The sequence below is a fragment of the Ischnura elegans genome, chromosome 1 (genome assembly GCF_921293095.1).
Source record: "Ischnura elegans chromosome 1, ioIscEleg1.1, whole genome shotgun sequence".
Classification (NCBI taxonomy): Eukaryota; Metazoa; Arthropoda; class Insecta; order Odonata; family Coenagrionidae; genus Ischnura; species Ischnura elegans.
Window position 1 is genome coordinate 97,521,559 of NC_060246.1, and position 20,619 is coordinate 97,542,177.

Here is a 20,619-nt window from a genome sequence, read left to right on the forward strand (position 1 = left end):
TCTGAATGAAAAATTATTTACCACCAAAAGCCAGGATTAATAACGTAGTAATTCAGTGGTTAGTTTATTATTGTGGACTCATTTTCAATGTAGTATTACGATTGGGAAATCAACAAACGTGGTGCTACGTATCGGGGGAAAGAGTAACCTTGAGCGTATATTCATGCGCAACCTTTGTTCCACATTTATTGTTTACATTTTCTTAAATTATAGTAAAATGCATAAAAATTATTTCATAACAATAGAAACATTTCATTTAATTGATATTAAATTATAACTATGGACATTTGAGCAGTTTTTATTTAAAAATAATGTGTTTGTTTACTAGAACTAGTTTTACGCGGGCGGAAGAACTTACGCTACGGTGATGAGGCCGACACGAAAACAATAACAACGGAGCCTCACTTCAGCAAGAGAATCCATTCACTCTGGAGAAGTCTTCGATGGTGAAAGGTTGCTAGCGTTGCTGCGATTTGGAGTGTACACACTTGGAGATATTTTCATCAGAGTTATACTGGCAGGGATATTGGTAGCGTCGAAAGTGAAACACTGTGTGAGTTCGGCCAAAATGCCTAGCAAAGAAGAGATGTGTTTAAGTACGAATGCTGCCTCGGGAACTACGACAGGAGATTCCGATTTCCTCTCGAGGGACATGGAGGAGCTCGTGTATGAGATCAAGGAAAATTTACGCTTATCTGGATTTAAGGGGAAGCCCTCTTTACCTTCTGCATTTGCTACTGTAGTAAAACACAAGAGGACGAGTGCCTCCCGTGCCTCACCCTATAGGTAAATATAATTTTTTGGAGTATTATATGGAACTATTAACTGTTAGTGATATGGTCATATAGCAAATCGATAGTTTGTCATTGTTGCGAAAATAGTGTAGTTTTTTGAACCGCTTTCATTTTAATCAATGGCGAACGTTTCAAGCTTTTAATAACTTTCCATTTCATCGAAAACCTCATCCCATACCCTGCATTCACGTAATTATGGGGAAAGTGACTTAGGTTTTGAAAACAAGTGTCGACACAAGGATATCGGGGCCATGGGGCATTTGCTAAAACCTTCCGCAGTGAATTACTCTCCTTTGCATGTAAATCATCCTAACTTTTTAGTAATTGTTTTTCAGTGGTTTGCGACCTAGTTGTAACTGAAAAATATCTGTTTACATAACACTCCCCTTTGATCGATGCTAGTTACCATGCTCGTTGCCCCTGCGAATGTGTTAGATTTCATTAATAACTTTAATCGGAGATTTGTTCCTGCAAGATGTAAACTAACCCATCCGTTTTTTTTATCTTTCTAGAATTCCAGTTAAAGCCGCACCATTGGATGACTCTATAGCAGCCGATTCCTGCAAGTCTTGCCTTCGAGGAATTAGCCGAGGGAAGACGAAGCAGGATGTGACTGAAGATCCTTATGCAATGCTACAGGAATTACTTAGGGAAGGTAGCTTGATAAAAGAAGCTGTTAGGAGACTTCAACTTGGGCTCTCTCCCAAGCAACGGTATTTCTACGATGAGGACGATGTGCCTACTGTAAATAGCGGAGGAATTCGTGTATGTGATGTTTGATTTAGAAATCTCAAGAAATTGTTCTACAATGATGAGTTTTGAGTCAACATTAGAACACTAATTAGCTGACGCACCAATGTATCGACTGTCGCCGGCGTGCAAGTGAACGATGTGTTATTTACCCATAATTCAGAGCTGTTTTCCAGCCTGTTTGGTGTTTTCTTCATGAGCAACTACCCCGTTGTCGAAGCTGTTTATTACACATTTTGACATAAATGAAGAAGGACACGTAATATTCTAATAATTCCAAAAAAAATCAGTGTTCCCTTTGAAGTGTATAAAATTTTCTTGGTTGGCACTTGAAATTTCTCTGTTAATAACTTTTTGCCTGCCATGGCATTTTCACCATCCTGAGTCCTTTCGTAGAAGTTAGACCATTTGATCCTATGAATCGGACTTTAAAAAATTATAGCACTTCTTGGTGTTATTTAGGTGCAGTAACTACATGTGGTATTATGGGATTCGGAGCTCATTGTCAGTGCATGGGCGTGAGACGCACCTGCAACCTTGGGTAGTTCGAATGCATTGGAATTTATGCGAGTGTACATAGTTGATTCATAGAATCTATTGTACATACTTGCACTAAGTGTTTAGTTTTCTGTGAAAAGTGGTTTGTTTTGTTGACTATGTGAATACGCTTAACAGTGTACGATGATGTTTTGCGATGTTTAATATTGCATTGCATTCGTTTTCAAATCGTACCAATACTAATGGAGCAATAGTGCAAATCCAGACTTCAACAAATTATTTGTGTGTGTGTATTCTACATCTGTATGGGTAAATCTATTTGTGTGGTGGGGGAAATACGGCCGTTTTCCTCATGGCGTGTATATTGGTGCGAGTGTTTCATATATATTATTGTATAATGTAACGGTGGATACAAGCGGCGTACTCCACTCCTCATTATCCTGTTACGCTCTCACTTCTTCAGTATATGTGCTGCTACTTAAAATTTTGCTTGATGTTTCCTAGCATCAAGTATATCTGTGTAGAATGCAAATGAAGTTTCCATTCTGATTTTGACTTGTCTCTACTGTTTAGAGCCATAGTTTAAATCTTGGAAGTAAGAAGTTAGCGTCAGGATCTACCACATTTCATACATTCTTGATCTCATACTATTGTTTTGTCCTTTTTTGTTGTTGCTGGAAAGGCATGCCATACTTGAATTAAAGCAGGATTCTTTTGCTTTTTGCCGGCAATTCCCTTGTAAGCTGGCTCTTAAAATATTTGTGATATTAGCAATGTTCACATTAATGCCAGTGGTATTAACAAAAGTGGTCATGAGTGACCTCCTATTCAGTGCTTCGTGCAAGTTTGACCAACTTCTATTTATTTGCTTTTCACATTTCAGGGAATTAAACGCATGTTGCTTCACTGAAGGTCCGTATCATTGGCATAATTGCTCTAGAGTATTTTTATGATTGTAAGTGTTCGTTTTATATTATGAAACCAAACGGACTTGTGTTAATAGAATACATTGAGCGAGTTTGATGTTAATAATATTGTACTTAGTGATTTTGTTTACTGTGCATGTTTTAGTGCATGGAACTTCTCATCTGTTTTCACCGAACGGCATAAAATGATTAAAAGACAATTATAAGAATATCCGTTTTATTATTTATGGAAACCCTAATCTCATGCCTTTGGCAAAACCTCAATAACATTGCGTAAATGGTAATTCGGCCTCGACAGAAGCTTCGTTTACAGCACTGCAGACTGAGAGTAAAATTTCAAGAAGTTGCCTAGATACTGGAACAAACACAAGATATTTCCTGGGTATGGTATGGTTCTACTGATTTATCGCAAGAAATCTGGCCGCATCTGATAGAATAGAAACACCCAACGCAAAGCGAGCGGCAGTTATTTCGACGAAAGCATTCGTTACTCAGAGCTCATCTGTGAGGGTGTACGTCGACATCACAAGCGATGGCTTCAATTCATTTGGGAGGGTAAGTTTTTCTGTTTCTTTCAACCGTGTTCCTATTTGTGGCGTTGAATACCATTTATAATGGTCCTATACGTGTGTCTTCCTACCATAGTAGTGTCTTAAATTTCGCTATCTTACCGATTAACCTTCATACCCATGAATCAGCCATTAAATTGTATTTCCTACTGCACATTCGCGGCCAGTTACTATGATCAGCCATATCATTATACTCAGCGCCGAATAACATTACAGCGTGGCAGTGCATTTTTGCCATTTTGTTGCACACATGATTTGTGTAACCCCATTCGCTTACGTGTGGTCTGTTGAGTTCCGCTCAGAAACGTTCTGAGCGATCGCTTTTTCGACACAATGTGCAACATTTTGGCTGAAGGTAGTGCAGTTTGCAATAATTTCCGTCGTATGTGGGGTGTGACCTCCTCGCCCATGATTCATTTTCATGCATGTTTGAGTAGGGGTCCATCTCTCATGTTGTTGCCGATTACAATTATTATTGGCAGTTTTGAGTGTTTTAGAAGTTATACAACTTCTGGTTTCTGAGACTGGCCGTCAGGGATATTCAAGCTAGTTGCCGAAACTCTTGCCGCGCCGACGTTTGAAAATTGTCTTCTTGGAAGTGCTCAATGATATTATTGGGGGCGTTATTTTCGCGGAAAATATTCATGCATTCTTATGAACCTGCTTTTCATTACATTCAGAGAGTACTTTTTGTGATGATCAGATACAGAATTCGACATCTTGTTCATTTTCTCCGGCTTGTGTTCTTTTATGTATTTTCCTTCCTTAGCCGATATTTGTATGGCGGAATTGCCATTTGTTGGCACATTTCCTGTTAACTTGGCGAAACTTCGCAGTTATTCTAGATTGGTAAATTTTAATTTAAATAATAGATTATCATACTTTAGTGAGGGCTGGGACAGTTACTTATTAAGAAGTCAGTGCAATTCAGATTTATTTTTAATTCGTTTTCTTTTTTGTTTTTATGTAAATTTCAGGCGGATTTGAGGGATATATTTTTCATTAATGCCGTGTTTATGTCGAGGAGGAAAATTTTGCCACCTCATCTGCCTCGAGTCCATCGACCCCACGTGTGCTCTGTACAAAGTTGCTACATCCTCCTCAGGAATGTGTCCACCCAGCGTGTTACACCACGTCACTAGGCTTCCCGCTTGCCCTCGAAATACACGTGCGCGTTTTGTTGTTTTCCGTAAGAACCTGGATTCCTGTAGTTATAATAATATATAAATGATATGTAATGATAAATATGATTGATAATAATGATAAATGTATGCTTTGAGATGACGGTTTTAGTAAATATAGTGGAAGCTTTTTGATAGTATAGTCGGGGGCGCCGACTTATAAAAAATATTGGTGGGCCCATATCGGAGGTCTTGCCCCAGGAAGAGGTTAAATTGAAAGTATGTCGCAGCACCGAAACACTACCATGATTCACAACACTTGCTTCAGTTAACCTGCTTAACCTTACAATTATTTATTTCAACACTCATTGTTGAATTTATATTAAAAGGTAACTATCGGCAAGCATGGGAAATAAAAATCACCAATATATTTTTGTGATTTCACAAGGCATAATATAACTTAATTATTTTCTTGAATTATTGAGGGGGCTCGGGCCCCCTCAGGCCCCATGGAGTCGGCGCCACTGACAATGAGTATAGTAGTTACTGATATTTGAAAGCTTGGCGGCCATGGTGAGGGACATGAAGTGAGGTGATCATGAGTGTTGCACCTGAAGACCTTTGGACGGTTGATAACACCTATCGAGTTGGCTGATAACTGGGCAGGTTCGTCTGATATGCTCCTTTCATAAGCCTGGGACAACGTAATTGCGTTCGTGAGTGGCTACGACTGCATGGGAACATTTATTTCATTTCTAAGTAAAAGTCCAAATTTCATTCACTCCCCAGTCGACTAATTTTTTTTCTGTCTCTGGTCAAAACTTCGTGATATCCTAACTGATTTTTCAATTTTTTTTTAATATTTCATGCAGTATTTGCCGTGAATAGTCCTTGCGAGCATTTATTCGACTTTCTAGTATGCATCATTTTTAGCATGTAATTAAACAAGATGTTCGGTGTGCGGTAACTGACGGACGGAACAGGTGAAATACATTTCTTTTAAGCTCAGGCATATTTTCACCACTTTTATCATTCTATGTATTTTTATAGGTTGCTTATAGATAGGTTTCTTGGTTGGATAACTATTAGCCAAGTTTGGAGCAGGGGAGCATTTGAAAACACGCGCTATGCTGTACACTTCATTGTTATAATCTTGTCCTATTCATTCGCATCGTGGTGGTGTGACCTCCCACCTAGCATGCATAATTATGCCCTTTTTTTCAATTTTATCATTTCATGTCCGAGCTCTCATACTTGCTATGCATTTACAACTACATTCATTTTTCTACTTCATTTTTCAGTAGAAGATGTTTTTAGTCCGCAATATTTTTGCTTCCTCATTTCTATCCCAGATTCTGGTTCACGCAAAAATCTGTATTTTCCATCAAATTTCGCTGTCAATTACTTCATATGGCGGGTACTGAAGATCAAAGTGTCTGTTCGGGTGAGAGACGAGGGTGTGTACCGAAGGGAAGGAACTGTGGAGCATCATTCACCATAGAAGGACGTGGTAGAAATGGCATGACATAACGACTACGTGAGGAACGTAATGAGGAAAATTTGAAGAACACGTCAACCTAGGATGGCCTAACGATAAGATTTTGGGCTACATCTACATCTACATAATACCCTGCGAGCCACATCTCGTGTGTTTGGCAGGGGGTGATCAATCACCAGCATGCATTTGGACTCCCACATGCACACCACACCGTCCAAAAAACGTCCCGTATACCAACAAACTATACTACTATACGCTGTTAGAAATGATAATGGAATTAAGAAACATGCATTAATTTTTACATAGGTTAGTAGGCTACACTACAAGTCATGCAATCTATTTACGAGTTCTATTGCTGCCGTTATAATCTCGTATTGATCGTGGAAAAAATGACTTTCGGAATCTGCCTGGTCTACAATCTATCTCTCTTATTTTATTTATATGATCTGATCTTCCGTAGTATGTTGGCGTCCGTATGATATGGTTAACTTCGTCAGAAAAGACACTGCTCTTTAATTTATCTAAAAGATTTAGTCTATTTTTCAATCTACGGTCCGACAGAGATTCCCATCCGAGTTTATCTAAGAGGTCGGTTACACTGACAAGACTATCGTAAAGACCTTTCACATACCTGGCAGCTCTTCTTTGCACGCGTTCTAACTCTGTTATTAAGCCTTTGCCATGAGGGTCCCAAACACTGGCAGCGTATTCCAAATTTGGTCTAACGAGGGAAAAGTAGCTAATTTCTCTCACTTTGTCGTCGCACTTTCCTAATATTCTTTTAACAAAACCCATTTTACCATTAGCTTGACCGGTTATTTCTCGAATATATTTATTCCACGATAGATCATTATTGAGTCTCACTCCTAGATATTTCACGGATTCAGCAGTCTCTAATTGGGTACCCCGAATTATATACCTACGTTGTAGGGAGTTGTTCTTCTTCCAGAAATAAATAAATCCAGGGCTAAATAAACTGCAAAAAAATAAGACGAACATCAGGTACCGGAAGAAACTCGCTTGGGAAAGATAAAAATTTCGGGTTTCATTGCGCCAATCTGAGGATTCCAATACTATGAGTGAATTTATGTGCCTCCTTTTTCCTGACTGTGGTGGAAATGATTAGCTCGACTAAGTATTAAGCAGTAAATTTTAACCGGTGGAAGAGCTTTCCCGGGGTATATTGGCGCCATTTCTCCGATGTTGTGACTTTAGTAATTGTTCCCTGCTTCCGTAATGCTGGCGTTGGTATAGACGAGAGGCGCTTGTCTTTCTGTTATAGTCCCGTGTTTTGGTTGTGGAATGAGTACCTATTCATTCATTTCTGCTGTTAGTAAAGGAAAGATTTAGCATAGGAAAGTTATTGACTGTTTGCTGAGTCACTCTAACCCTGATAATTTTAACGAAATATCACAACTGACCGTCTCCTCCTTACGAATGTTGTTGTGAAGGACATAGACAGGGACAGCGTTGTCCTTCCCGGTTGAGTCCAGTATAAATCCTGATGATGTCCTTGCTCAAGTAATGATTGGCTGTAAACGGAAATTTCCAAGCGTCAGCGTTTTTATTTTGATCTTACATTTTGCTTGAATGAAGTCAGTTACTTCAAAATGTTTTTATGCATTCTATCATCGTGGGAATGTGCTTGAATTCATTGATCCTCCACACGAAAAAAAATCCTGCTTAAGCTAAAAATAGAGGGGGAGGGTTTTAGGATCATCACCGTTAATTAAAATCATTGGAAAAATTGTTATAAAAATAATTAATTTCGCACTGTGCAATCTTCATTGAATGCTTTACCCTCCTAAAGGAAAAGTTTATTCTTACATCGAGAGAGATTGAATTTCGAAATGTAGTCCCAATCACGCATTGTACCGGCATCGCAAGTAGTTCGAATATCTCTGTGGTATTTTAAAAATGTTTGTTTTTGTTTGCCACCGGATTCCGGAATTTTTTAATCATCACGCAATGGGACCTACATGGCTAATAATAGTAATTGAAAATAAGGCAACGTGTTAAAATATCATTGTGTTGACATTTTTAGTTTTTATCTTCTTTTGGCCATTCCCCTGGGCCACAACCTTGTCGCGGTGGAAAGGCTTGCGCGTTCCTATGACCCCTAGAGCTTCACTGGCGGGATTAATTCTAAATTATTCCCGGTAGGGCCACCCATGTCAGATAGGTCGAATGGTAGGAGCCAGACGAAAGGTAGTCCACGTGATGGTATCTCGTAAAAAAAACACTGTTGGAATGGAAGTGGGAAACCCTACCAACTATCTCTTCCCTGAAAACATGGAGTACAACCAAATGAGCCTCGGAATCTCATCGACCGGGACCCGTCCGTAGAGGGCGGGTGTCATTAACGGCAGCGAGGTCGGCAAGGTCCTCGGGGTCGTCAACATGCGAAATCCTTGCAGATAATTATCATTATCAGCAGCAGCAATGAAGATAGAAGAAAAGACGACCAAGAAAATGAAGAAGAAGAAGTCGGCTATAAATGTAGGGACGTGGAATGTGAGGACAATGATGAGGGCGAGGAAGTTTAAAATATCAAAAGGGAAATGGATAAAGGGAGGATGGAAATCTTAGGATTATGCGAGGTGAGGTGGAGGAGTGGGGGGGACTATTGGAGTGATGGTTATAGGGTCATAAGAAAAATCTGGCAGTTATGGGGGACTGGAACGCCTCAGCCTGGAAAGGGAGGGATGGACACGAAATAGGAGTTTTTGGACTAGGAATACAGGACGACAGTGGAGAGAAAGCAGCAGAATTTTGCTGGAGAAAAATTATTCATCACAAATGGTTGGTGGTTCAATCTTCATAAAGGACGAAGGTACACATGGAAAAGTCCAGAGGGTGTGGGGAGATATCAGATAGACTACGTCGTGGCAAGACAGAGATTTAGGAATAGTAATAAAAACTCTCGCAGCTTCCCTGAAACGGTTGCGGATTCAGACCACAACTTAGTTATCATGCAATGCAACGTAAGATTCAAAAGACTTATGAAAGTCAGGAAGGCGAGGAGGTGGAATGTAGAAGCGCTGAAGGGGACTATTGGGAGATAATATCAGGAACTAGTGAACATTAATATACGGGATATTGGAAGTACCCAGACTGTAGAGGAAGTGTGGGATAATATCAAAACGGGAATGGTCAAGGCGGCGGAGAAGTCAATTGGCTACGGTGACAGCAGAAGGATGAAGAAGCCTTGGGTTACGGATGCAATAGTAAAAGAAACGGAGGAGAGAAGTAAGTGGAAGGACGTGGACACAGAGCAGGGCAAAAGAAAGTATAGGGAACTTAATAATCGATGACGACGTGAAAGTAAGAGGGGGAATGGAGGCTTGGTGGAAAATGCAGGGTGAGGAAATGGAAAATTTCAAGAAGGAAGGAGAGGTAAGCGCGTTGTAGCCCAAAGTTAAGTGCTATGGGGCGGCAAAAGAGGACAAGCCCTGTTAACAATAAAGGCTAAAGATGGGAGGATGCTAACCGAGAGAGAAGACGTACAGAGTAGATGGAAGGAAAACGTGGAGCATCTGTGTGATGGAAACAGGCTGGAGAGATTGATTTAAGAGGAGGGAAGTGCAGTGGAGGAGGGCGATCGTGGGCGGGGGATCTTAGATTCGGAAATCGAGAGAGCACTTCGTGATATGAAGGCTAGGAAAGCAGTGGGTGTGGACAATATCCCGTGTGAGCTCCTGAAGAATCTAGGGAAGCATTATAAGGAAAACTTTTTCGATTAAATGCGCAGGATCTATGAGGAGGGCTGTTGACAGGAGGATTTCGTGAAGACGGTTATAATTCCGCTACCGAAAAAGACGAATGCTGTGGAGTGCGGAGATTATAGGACTATTAGCCTAATATCGCACGCGGCGAAAGTGGTACTGAAGATATTGAACAGACGAATGGTGGCTTGGGTAAACGAGTATTTGGGCGAAGATTAGTTTGGTATTAGAAAAGGGAATCAACTTGTGTTGCAATAGCAATAATGAGGTCCCTCATGGAGAGGAACCTAGAATATTACAGGACGTGTATGCCTGTTTCGTGATTTTGAAAAAATGGGTAAATTTAATGGATAAATTCAAGAGAATAGGTGTTGATTGGAGGGATAGGCAACTGATTCGTAATCTGTCTATGGCCCAGACTGCGCAAATGAGGGTAGCGGACGGAGAATCTGGGTGGGCAGCATTTTCCGGGGATTGAGACAAGGTTGTCCCTTTTCGCCGCTGCTTTTTAACGTTTACGCTGAGGAGAGAGTAAGAGAAGCGTGGGGAGAGTTGAAAGCTGGAGTGAAAAAGGAAGGAATGATGTTTAAATCGGTAAGGTTCGCGGATGATCAAGCGCTGGTCAGCCAGTCGGCGTGGGGACATCAGGCTCTTGTGGATGCGTTAGACGAGCGGTGCGAGGAGTATGAGATGAGGATTAATCACATGAAGACCAAGGTAATGCTGTTTTGTAAAGCACCGCGGGCGAGGAATGTGAGACTCTAGATACAAGTAGGTGGGGAGAAGCTTGAGCGGGTAGAGCAATTCAACTATTTAGGCAGCACATTAGAGGAAAACGGATACAGTAATAAGGACATTGGGAAACGATTTGCATTAGCAAAGGAGGCGTTCATGAACCGGAAGGAGCTTCTGAGAGGATCGTTATGGAAGAGTTTAAAGAAAAAGTTAGTGAAGAGTTTGATCTGGAGTGTAGTTCTCTACGGTGCGGAAACGAAACTAAGGAAGGAGGACGAGAGAAGATTGGAGACATTCGAGATGTGGGTATAGAGAAGGTGAAATGGATAAAGAGGAGGAGGAGAAAGGACGAACTGCCGGAAATGGTGGGCGAGGAGAGGCAACTTTTAGATGAGATACGGAGGAGACAGAAGGTTTGGATGGAGCGAGTGTAGGTACTTAGCGGAGAGGGTATCTTGAAAACGGTTTTGGAGGGTAGAATGTTATGTAAACGAGGGAGGGGAAGGAAGAAAATATGATTTTTAGATAAGTTAGGGAGTTGGCCTCACAGTGAATTGTGGATGGCAGTGCTGGGAGGAAAGGGATGCTGCCAGATTACTTCTTTAGTACTCCATGGAAACCTAGAATACTATAGTATTTATAATATTATATTGATTAAACTATTCTTCAATGGAATTTATCATATTTTGGGTGGAATCTAACTGATTCATCTTTTGCAGTTTCTTGGATACTTTGTGTATTTTTTCCAATTCTTACCGTCAGAAATATTAGTAATATTACTATTAGGAGCGCAACTAAGTTCTCACTGTTTTTTAAATGAAAATAGAACTTAATTGTGAAAAGATGGTTTTTAATGGATTATATAATGTATTGTCCACCTCTAGCTACAACATTTGCCCATTATTGTGGCGAGCTCGAATACCGTAGCAGTAAAAGTGTTCATCTTTTGAGGCTATCCACGAATCAAGCGATTTTTCGACGTCTTCATATTAGCGCAACTGCTGTACAGCCAAACTACGTGCCATCGAACGGAACAAGTAATAATCGCACTGTGCAATATCTGGGGAATGTAGCGGGTGGGTAAGGACTTCCCATTTGCGTAGCGTTTCGAGGTAGGTTTTAACGGATTCGGCAGCATGAGGTCGAGCGTTCTCATGCTGTAAAATCACTTTTTCGAATCATATGGAACTCAAGTTCCTTGCTATTGCTTAAAACGGCTTGGTAGGTTACTCCTAATGCACAAGCAAGCTCTTCTCGAGTTTGACATGGGTCTTCATCGAGTAATTCATCCAATTCAGCGTCTTCGAAGGTTTCTGGTCTACCTTCTCACGGGAAGTCGCCAACATTGAAATGACTGTCTTTGAAGCGACGGAACCAATCACCGTACGTTGTTTCACTTCGAGCACCATCTTTGTAAACTTTGGGGCTGTAGATGCGTTGCAGTCACGGTTTTCTAGTTTACTTCCCGCAAATGACTGTTACTTGGCACAAACTCAGACATATTCACGCAGCAATTAGAATATAACGCCACCACTAACTTACTAATGTCGTATGGCGGTTTGTTTGCCAAAAGTCTAAGCTTGGTTCATGACGTTTCCAGTACGTCGAAATTGACCGGCGATCACTGCTATAGTCATCTATTAAAAACAGCGGGAACTTAGTTGCGTACCTAATATATTAGTTATAATAATATTAGATGTTACCCAACCCGCTGATAGCGATTGAGCCAGTACCATAAGATCGTCAACATCGTACCACAAAGAACGCGCAGTGTGGCAAGAACCCAATTTAGTGGCCAAAATAGAAAGAAATGAAATCTCTAAATTTGCTATTGTGATAGTTAAACTGAATATAGCTGTTTATGGTGCGATCAAAAATTTTTTTGCCGATTAACGAATGAAAACCTGTGAGAGTAATTTATTGTTAAGTTAGTCCCACGACATAGCGACAGCGAGGACGAACCTCATAGTAAAATTGAGATCAGAAATTGGATTCAAAAGTGGAATCAAGTAAACATGTATTATCAGCCAGAAGAAGTACATTTTAAGAAATTAATTGCATACTTTGGTTTTTCAAAATGTAGTTTCAAACCGTGTGAGTAACCAGGAAGTGCTAAGGAGAGTAGGAGAAAAGAGAAGCCTCCTAAAAACATTAAGCGGAAGAAGGGACAACTTAGTTGTATTCAACGGTGTTCGGCGAGATGTTGTGGAACATAATGATACAATGGTAAATGAAGAGCAAACTTAGTGCATGTCCACAGTAATATCTGTGGACATGCACTAAGTTTGCTCTTCATTTACCATTGGACAACTTAGTTGGCCACATTTTGAGGCACGATGGTCTGATGAAGACAATCGTTGAAGGACAAGTGGAAGGGAAAAAGGACAAGGGACGGCCCCGAATGAGTTATATAGGACAGGTTATAAAGGATGTAAAAGAGAATAAATATGTAGCTATGAAGAGATTAGCGGATAGGAGAGAGAAATGGAGAACTGCGTCAAACCAATCTTAGGATTGTTGACTAATGATGATGAGTTTCAAAATATTTTTAGTCACTGAATTCTTAGATTTGTAAATAAGTATAAATGTATGAGATTCCCGTCGATCTCTGTTTTCTAATGTGTTTCAATAGATATTTTTAATTCATAAGTATTATATAAATGAAAAGAATTCGACCTACGTAGGCCTTTCTTGAACGTTAAAACTAAATGAAAAGATGCTCTCTCAGCCGGCCGAATCGATGTGCCATGGCGTTTGGCTAATGCATAGGCATGTTAGCACATGTGTTAAGGAAACGCTCAAAGTTTGATCCTCACTCATTTAGAATTTTTCCCGGAAGAAAAGCGTAATTTTATCTTTCTAACGGTGTAATCTGCTCTCAATCCTGGATGGTGCCAAGTGATAGATATATTTTTGCAAATTGCCGTTCGAAACTAGTTATAGTTCATTTCATAGAATATACACTTGTTACTTACATCTTGTGAGAACATGGATCTATGGATTTAAAAATTCCATTCAGGAAATTATTTAATCTGATAAAAGAATGTAATTTGTTTTGGTTATTGCAGCGGCCATGGATCCTAGCGTAAAATGAACATTAGGCCCGCCCTTATTTTTCAATATTGAGAAAAGTTATGTTTTCCTAGTCTCAAAATGATCCAAATGAGGTTTATATTCACGTGTTAAAATTTTTTTACTTTAAAATTACGGCAACCCGTGCCTCTAGTGCCCCAAGTACTTAGGACCCTCAATTGAACATTTTTTCTCGCAATTAATTGATGCCAGATAGTGACGCCGATGAAACAGCCACAAGCTTATATTCAATTTTAATTAATAAAGCTCCAATGCACAATTTAAATAAATGTAAATCCGTTGTTATCATTAAAATAATCCGATAATAAGCATTCTTGTTGGTGGTGTGAGCTTCCACCAAGAATTCGTTGGTGCTAGTAACACAAGACCATAACTCAAGTACACGTACATGGAAAGCCAAAATTTTCTCCTGGTTTGTAATTAAAATGAGTCCATCCATGTACCTACCTGAGTACCTCTTGTAATAATAATGTAAGCTTGTTCTCTAAGCGAATGTATACTCTAATCGTGTTTCTCCTGCTTTTCGGCAGTTGCCAAAATGGAGACATGGGTTCCTACTATCAGATGGGCCCACACACGCTTATGGTGCCCATGGAGTTGTTCGCCCTGAACAGGCAGCGGCTGTGCGAGAGGCTGAAGCAGCGCATCGGACACGAGAGCAACTGCGGCCGCAACAGCTTCCCCGGTCGGGCCATGGTGCTCCTCCAGGGTGGCAATGACTTCAGCCTCTACGACACCGATGTCGACCTTGAGTTCAGACAGGTTTGTGTGCCCCTTTTCGATCGACGAGACACATGTTCCTCGCATTGTTTACCATCCCGTCATGTAAATTCGATCGCTTGCCTGCATACCCCTTGGCCGCCCAAGACTTCTACCGTGTTTCACGCTGTTCCCACGTTTCCAGTTCATATTTAGCTTCCTAGAGTTTTTTTTCTTTTTAGTTGCAAGCTAGTTGCTAATGTAATCCCGTATTTAAGATTTTCGTCGTCAAGGGAAATGTTTAAAAATATAACTTCGAATTCTTGCCGTTTAAAGTTTGTGCAATTGTATCCTAGTTCCCCTAACCATTAGTCCTCGCGTTTACCCACGTATTTTATTGAGATCATTCTGAGGTATGTCCATTTTTTTCTCAATATTTTAAAATTCATTCTGAATAGGTACCTATTTGACAAGTTTCTTACCTCATTAATCACCTCGGTCTTAATCTGAATGCTCCTATCTCTGTTCTTACGATCCATACAAGCATTCTTCTTTCAGTTTTTAATCTACTAAGTGCCTCCATTAATTTTACACATTTTATTTATTAACGTTATCCTCTGTTAAATAAGGCGGCTGCTACATAATTATTGATGGAGGAAATAAAGAAAACTGTAATTGTGCTGATTTTTTTCTTATTGGCGTAGGGCTTGTTGTATGAAATACTTCGTGCATATAATGTGGGGTGTAAATGCTGTAATTAAACAATCACTGTTTGCTATGGGTATCTATGTGTGTGAAAAAATTCTCCGCTTGAAGAGGAAGAGTCTGATACTTCTGTCTGAGTTAATCTACTTAGTGTATCCCTTACCCAGTGGTCTACTATGAGTTGTTTTTCCGTTGGCGAGCGTAGAGCTTAACCCAGACTTAGCCACAAATGCTATAGTACGTATTTTGGGTAGTGGGGACAGTCCCATTCTCTGGGTCATCTTGCATGTCGAGTAAGTTATAAATGAGTCTGTTCGAATCGTTCTGGGATTTGAACTCGGAACCCTTCGAATAGTGCTCACAAGACTTATGTTCTAGTATTAATCCCAGTCAAGTCATATGATCCTTCCACGGTTGCCAGTTGGGGTGTATTCTTGGAGATTTTATATACCTGCATACTTCGTAGAGATGGTAAGGGGTATTCCTTAAATGATTTTGAATGGTCGCCGGAACAAGCTGGGTACCTCTCCTTACGTCACTGGCACCGTGGGTCCCTTTAGCTATGAATACGCGATTTGAACCTGTCGAGTTTGTAATGAAGTTCCCTACTATATCGGAAAATTCACCAACTGTGAAAGACTTAGCGTAAAAATATATATTTGCGTGTGATGTCAGAAGTGGCGGATTGCTCTGACAAAACTTTTCAACCCCAATAGCGCCTCTACTGGATGCATTCTCTATAGCCCGGGTATTCTGTGGTTATTTCCTTGGACAATGTGCGTTTATAACCGCGAACTTAACTATTTTTAATTTTCTCCTTGCAGGAAGCATATTTCCACTGGGCTTTCGGAGTTCTTGAACCCGGAGTCTATGGAGCTATATGTGTTGAGACTGGTAACTCCATTTTATTCTTTCCGAGACTTCCTGAAGAATACGCCATTTGGATGGGGAAGCTCTTCACGCCGGAGGATTATCGGAGAAGATATGCTGTGGAGCGCGTTTGCTACGTGGACGAGGTGAACCCCGGTTCTAATTATTGCTGGAGTAGCTATGTTTTAGATTTTATGCTTCTTTTAATTTTTGTATTATTTTATTTGCAATTTCTTTCCTTATTCAATTGGAGAAATTTCTCACGGCGTTGTAACGCTTTGTCTGGTAGTATTTTCTAGTAATTACTTGTGTGCATTCATTCCATGTATTTTTGAAAGGTAATCACAATCTCTCAAGAGCTCTCTTCTGATATTTTTTCCACATCCATCCTGTCATGAGAAGTAGAGTATAGGCCTCGAATAAGGTTTTTTGATTTCTTTCTCTGAGGGCATGAATATATTTCATCGCTATGATTGAAATCTGGCTCCTTTCGACTCTATAGGTTAGGTCAAGTATTGTCCTCGGTCCTTCTAAGTGAGTCATATTTAACCTCTTAAATAATTCGGCTAAACCTTTCGTCCATACGCTTTTATTTTTCAAGGCGCGCGTAGAATACCATGTGGTCTTTACGCTTGTTCACATTTAACTTGGTGTTATAATTTTTTTAAATTGGTTAGTGGTTAAAATATTCGCGATCAGAGAGATTCACGGTATCCTGGGTGGATTTTTGGAGCCTTTTCATCATCTGTGTCTGAATGTCACTGTCGTGTTAATATAATATTGAAGTAAGTATACAAATACGATACTTATTCCTGACAAAAGCCACTTTCCAGACATGAGAAAGCAAAGACTTACGGTGTTTGATGCCCTTCGGAGATTCGCAATCCAGGTTAATGGCTGAATTACCAGACAGTGACAAGGCCAGTGACCGATTTTTGAGTAGCAAAAAGTTTAATGGAATGAACAAGATTGATATCGTCTTTTGAAATGGCAAACTACATTAAGCAATAATAGCCCGTTGCAATGAATGACCGTGGATAATTCCCTCGCGTCTGAATAGCATAGAGGTGGTACCGGATTTATGCTCATTTACACGCGGGCCTTTCGCCTTGTTTATACGTCGCATAGCATTATCTGATCAGACCTAAGCTCACCTCTTAGTCCCACAGGACATCCTGTATTTCTTTTAATGTAATTAGGACTCGTCCTATGCTTCATTATCGTGGAAGCTCTTTTCAGCTAACCGCTCGTCGGTGACTTCTGAATGCGGACCAGTCGCCTAAGGTTACCTCGTTTTCCTTTTAATTTATCGTGTGGCTTAAATTATTAGCTCAAAAAAAGACTTTTTGTAATCCATGACATGAATTTTGAGCGTCAAAGCTTGTGAATATGAATTTTTATTATATCCTTAGACGCTTTTAAAGAGACTGAAATGTTTAGAATTACGTGTGAAATTTTAAGACTGCACGACATACCAGAAGCAGATTTTGCCTCCGAGCTTATGACATGATTTCCAAATTATCAAAAATATTTACTTCATTTTCCTCTGATGGAGATGCTATACTTCCTCCGCGTTTTCTTTAATTGCCTCGTTTTTATGTAAGCATAGCATCTCAGAGGACATTTCTTGAGTATATAATAATAATAATAAAATGTCTTTATTCGGGTGAGGTTGAGACTAAAAAGTCCCCTCTAATAAGAATATGACGGCGAAGGGGAGTGAGATGCCATATTAGAGGAAGTTAAGTACCGTTTGAGCCGCTAAAAATTAATTTTAGTGGATTAGTAGTAAGTACCACAATAAATGAAATAAAAATATCCAATACTAAATATAAATGAGAATGGACGAGGAGATCCAACTGCATTTAATGCATTTTAAAAATCAATGTTGAATTTGCCATTACTTTTTAGACACACAAGTAGCTTGAGATGGAGAAGGGGTAGATTAAATTTCGAGAAATTTTCGATTCAACGATACTCTTCGCAGTCTAAGAGTGAGTCTTGGGGGCAGAGGTGATTTGATCTTTCAGGTTTTTGGAGCGTAGTGAAATCAACTAATCTTTGGGGGGCTATACTCCCGTTCTACCAGTCGTATTTTGTATTGTTTCCAGACGTATAACTATTTTCACATTTATCGCCTTTAAATATCAGGGCATATAGATTTGACTCTTCTCCTAATTTGTCTTTCCCTCAAATACTAAAATGCTAAGATTTCTGAGACCCAAAATTTCGAAATAAACGCCTAATTTCTAAACAAGTGATATGTCAGAAAATCATACCCGTCGAGGGAGATTGCGGAATCTTCTTAATTACTTCTGCGAGTGTGCAGTTTCTGTTACTTGCGAGATAATAGTCTTATCGAAAATAAGCCTCCTCGTGAAAGGAAATGAAGCTCAAGAATTGAATTTTCAGGTCTGTGAATAACGTGTTGATCACCGTGGCACTAACGCGATAGCTTTCCTCGTTCGTTCGCCAGTCCATCTGCCGTCTCAAACCCACAACCGGCTTTTCTTTATATTTCGGTTCGCGATCGTCCCCCACACACACTTCCGTCCTCCCCTCCCCTGTCTGGGGCATTTGACCCGCAGCACGTCCTTGAGAGGGAGTCGTCATGGTTAATAATAATGCTTCCGAACCAAGCAGCTGTAAATGAGGCATTGCTCCCATTATCATTCCTTAGATTATAATTCCGAATATGATCCTTATTTTTAGCACCTTATCCAATTTTTAATTTGCGGTGTATTTTGGTAAGTCATTTTTGAGTGCGTGTGCACGACTTGTTGTGTTTGGGTATAACGCGAGCAGGGTGAGATGAGCCAGCGTTCCCAGCCCGTCCATTGTGTTGATGTCTTTGCAAACTTCCCCGTTAAGTACTGAGGCATCCTAGCTGTAATGCTTATGGCGGCTGGGGATTATGTAATCATCCCTCTTTGGCGTCGCAACTTCGTCTCCGTTTCAAAACTTCGTGACCGTCATAGCTGTTATGGTGGAAATGTGTGTCCTCTTATACATTGCTTAGGTTATTACGTTGCTTTTCGTGAGTTTTTACTGTCAAAAGTGTTTGTGCGTATTCCTTGCATCTCTATTGATGGTAGAATTAAAACATGATGGACCAATCAGTAGGCTGCGCTAAAAAATTAATCTTGGGATGTGCATGCTTAAAATTATATTTTTATACTCTAGCGCATAGATTAGATCATCAGGGCGCACAGCGTATTAAACTACCACCAATCGGAAGCGCTGGTTCGTAAGCAGTTATCGCTTTGGATTGAGGCGGGAGGAATGTGTAGCTACAAAGAGATTTTTTAATTTTATGATGATCTATTGTTTTACAAATATTTGTGAAAACCTATGCTCCAGTGAAACAATAACACGATTTAATTTTTTTATTTAAGGTATGTCACGAAAATATTAGTTTCTGCATCATATTGAAAACAAATGACGCACGATGCACGATTATGGACGAAGTTTATCAGAATGTTTATGTTCAGCCGCAATTAAATAATGTGAAGAACCTGTTATAATTTTTCTGAACAGGGTGGTTTCCTATTATTTTTTTATTGCCTAAATCGAAAGATTATTACTCCTGGAGTACATATTTCACGCTTTTACATTTTTAAATGACGATATCTATTTTTCGCGATTAAATGAAAAATTTCAAGCGCGCGAAAACGCAACGGCTAAGTATGAATGCTGGGAAAATCCCGTGTGACGTCTGGCTGCTGCTGTGTGAGGCCACCTGGATGCGAGGCTATGAACGCCGCTATGATGCAGGCTGCTTGCTGCCGAGCATGGCGGTAGCGTAGGGTACCCTGCTAGAAGGTAGCGCTTGGCTTAAATAAGGGTTATTAATACCCTATCTAACGAAGGAAACTTTCCGACCTCAGGCAATTTTAATAAGTGATTATTAAGAAATGTTTCCCTGATCTCTGTGCCTCATGCATGCATTGTTAATCTCAGACGATGTAAAACTCCTATCTACTCGTATATAATCGAGGTCCCTGTGATGTCACGTGGAGTGGCATCAGAAGGGCGCCAATCTGGCCTTTTTAAAATGATGTTAAAATTGACCATTAACATTCGTCTAAACTGGGATTTCTAGCACCAAATAATTTGTATATAATGAATACACTAATGGTGAGTAACGAATCGTAATCAATGCCTTTCCTTTTCTTTTTTGAAGGAAACAATTCTACGCTGTAGATTACATTCTCAGTTAAATAGTGCACATCTCGCGAGGTATTTCTCAAATTCATCTTCCAACCGGTTCTATCGTTCTTCATCATCGTCATCAATACCCGGGTTGGAAAGCTAAAATTGTCGTATGACATCGTTTTTAAGAAATTACGTATAAGTATCTCTACAGCAATCACTTTGCGCTCTTTGAATGTATAATTTAAATCATGGTATTGATTACCGTGTAGTAACTTAACGGTTTCAATTTTCTCGTGCTTCAAATGTGAAACTGTTATATAAATCTTTCGTGCTTCTACCCCATAGATTTCCTAGTCGTGATAAAGGCATGAATTGTAGTTCGAGACAGCAACCAGATCCCCGCATGAGGCAGCACGATGTTTAAATCACCATGCCAACCGTTCAGTGAGTAAAACCACTCTTGGAGGAACAGGCGCGATTG

At 40.0% G+C, this 20,619-nt stretch overlaps 2 protein-coding genes across 2 annotated transcripts in view; both read left to right on the forward strand.

The window, feature by feature from the left end:
- The first annotated feature begins 409 nt into the window (after positions 1-409).
- LOC124166849 lies at positions 410-3,177 on the forward strand. The gene is made up of 2 exons (XM_046544559.1): positions 410-786; positions 1,307-3,177. The coding sequence occupies exons 1-2, from the start codon at positions 569-571 to the stop codon at positions 1,572-1,574; spliced, it is 486 nt and encodes a 161-aa protein (XP_046400515.1). The 5' UTR covers positions 410-568; the 3' UTR covers positions 1,575-3,177.
- Positions 3,178-3,335: 158 nt separating this feature from the next.
- Positions 3,336-20,619, forward strand: part of LOC124166858 (xaa-Pro dipeptidase) — a 392,399-nt gene continuing 375,115 nt past the window's right edge. Inside the window, exons 1-3 of the mRNA XM_046544571.1 lie at positions 3,336-3,523; positions 14,240-14,471; positions 15,938-16,129. Of these exons, the coding sequence (XP_046400527.1) occupies positions 3,501-3,523; positions 14,240-14,471; positions 15,938-16,129 (447 nt within the window). The 5' untranslated portion in view covers positions 3,336-3,500. The remainder of the gene's footprint in view (positions 3,524-14,239; positions 14,472-15,937; positions 16,130-20,619) is intronic.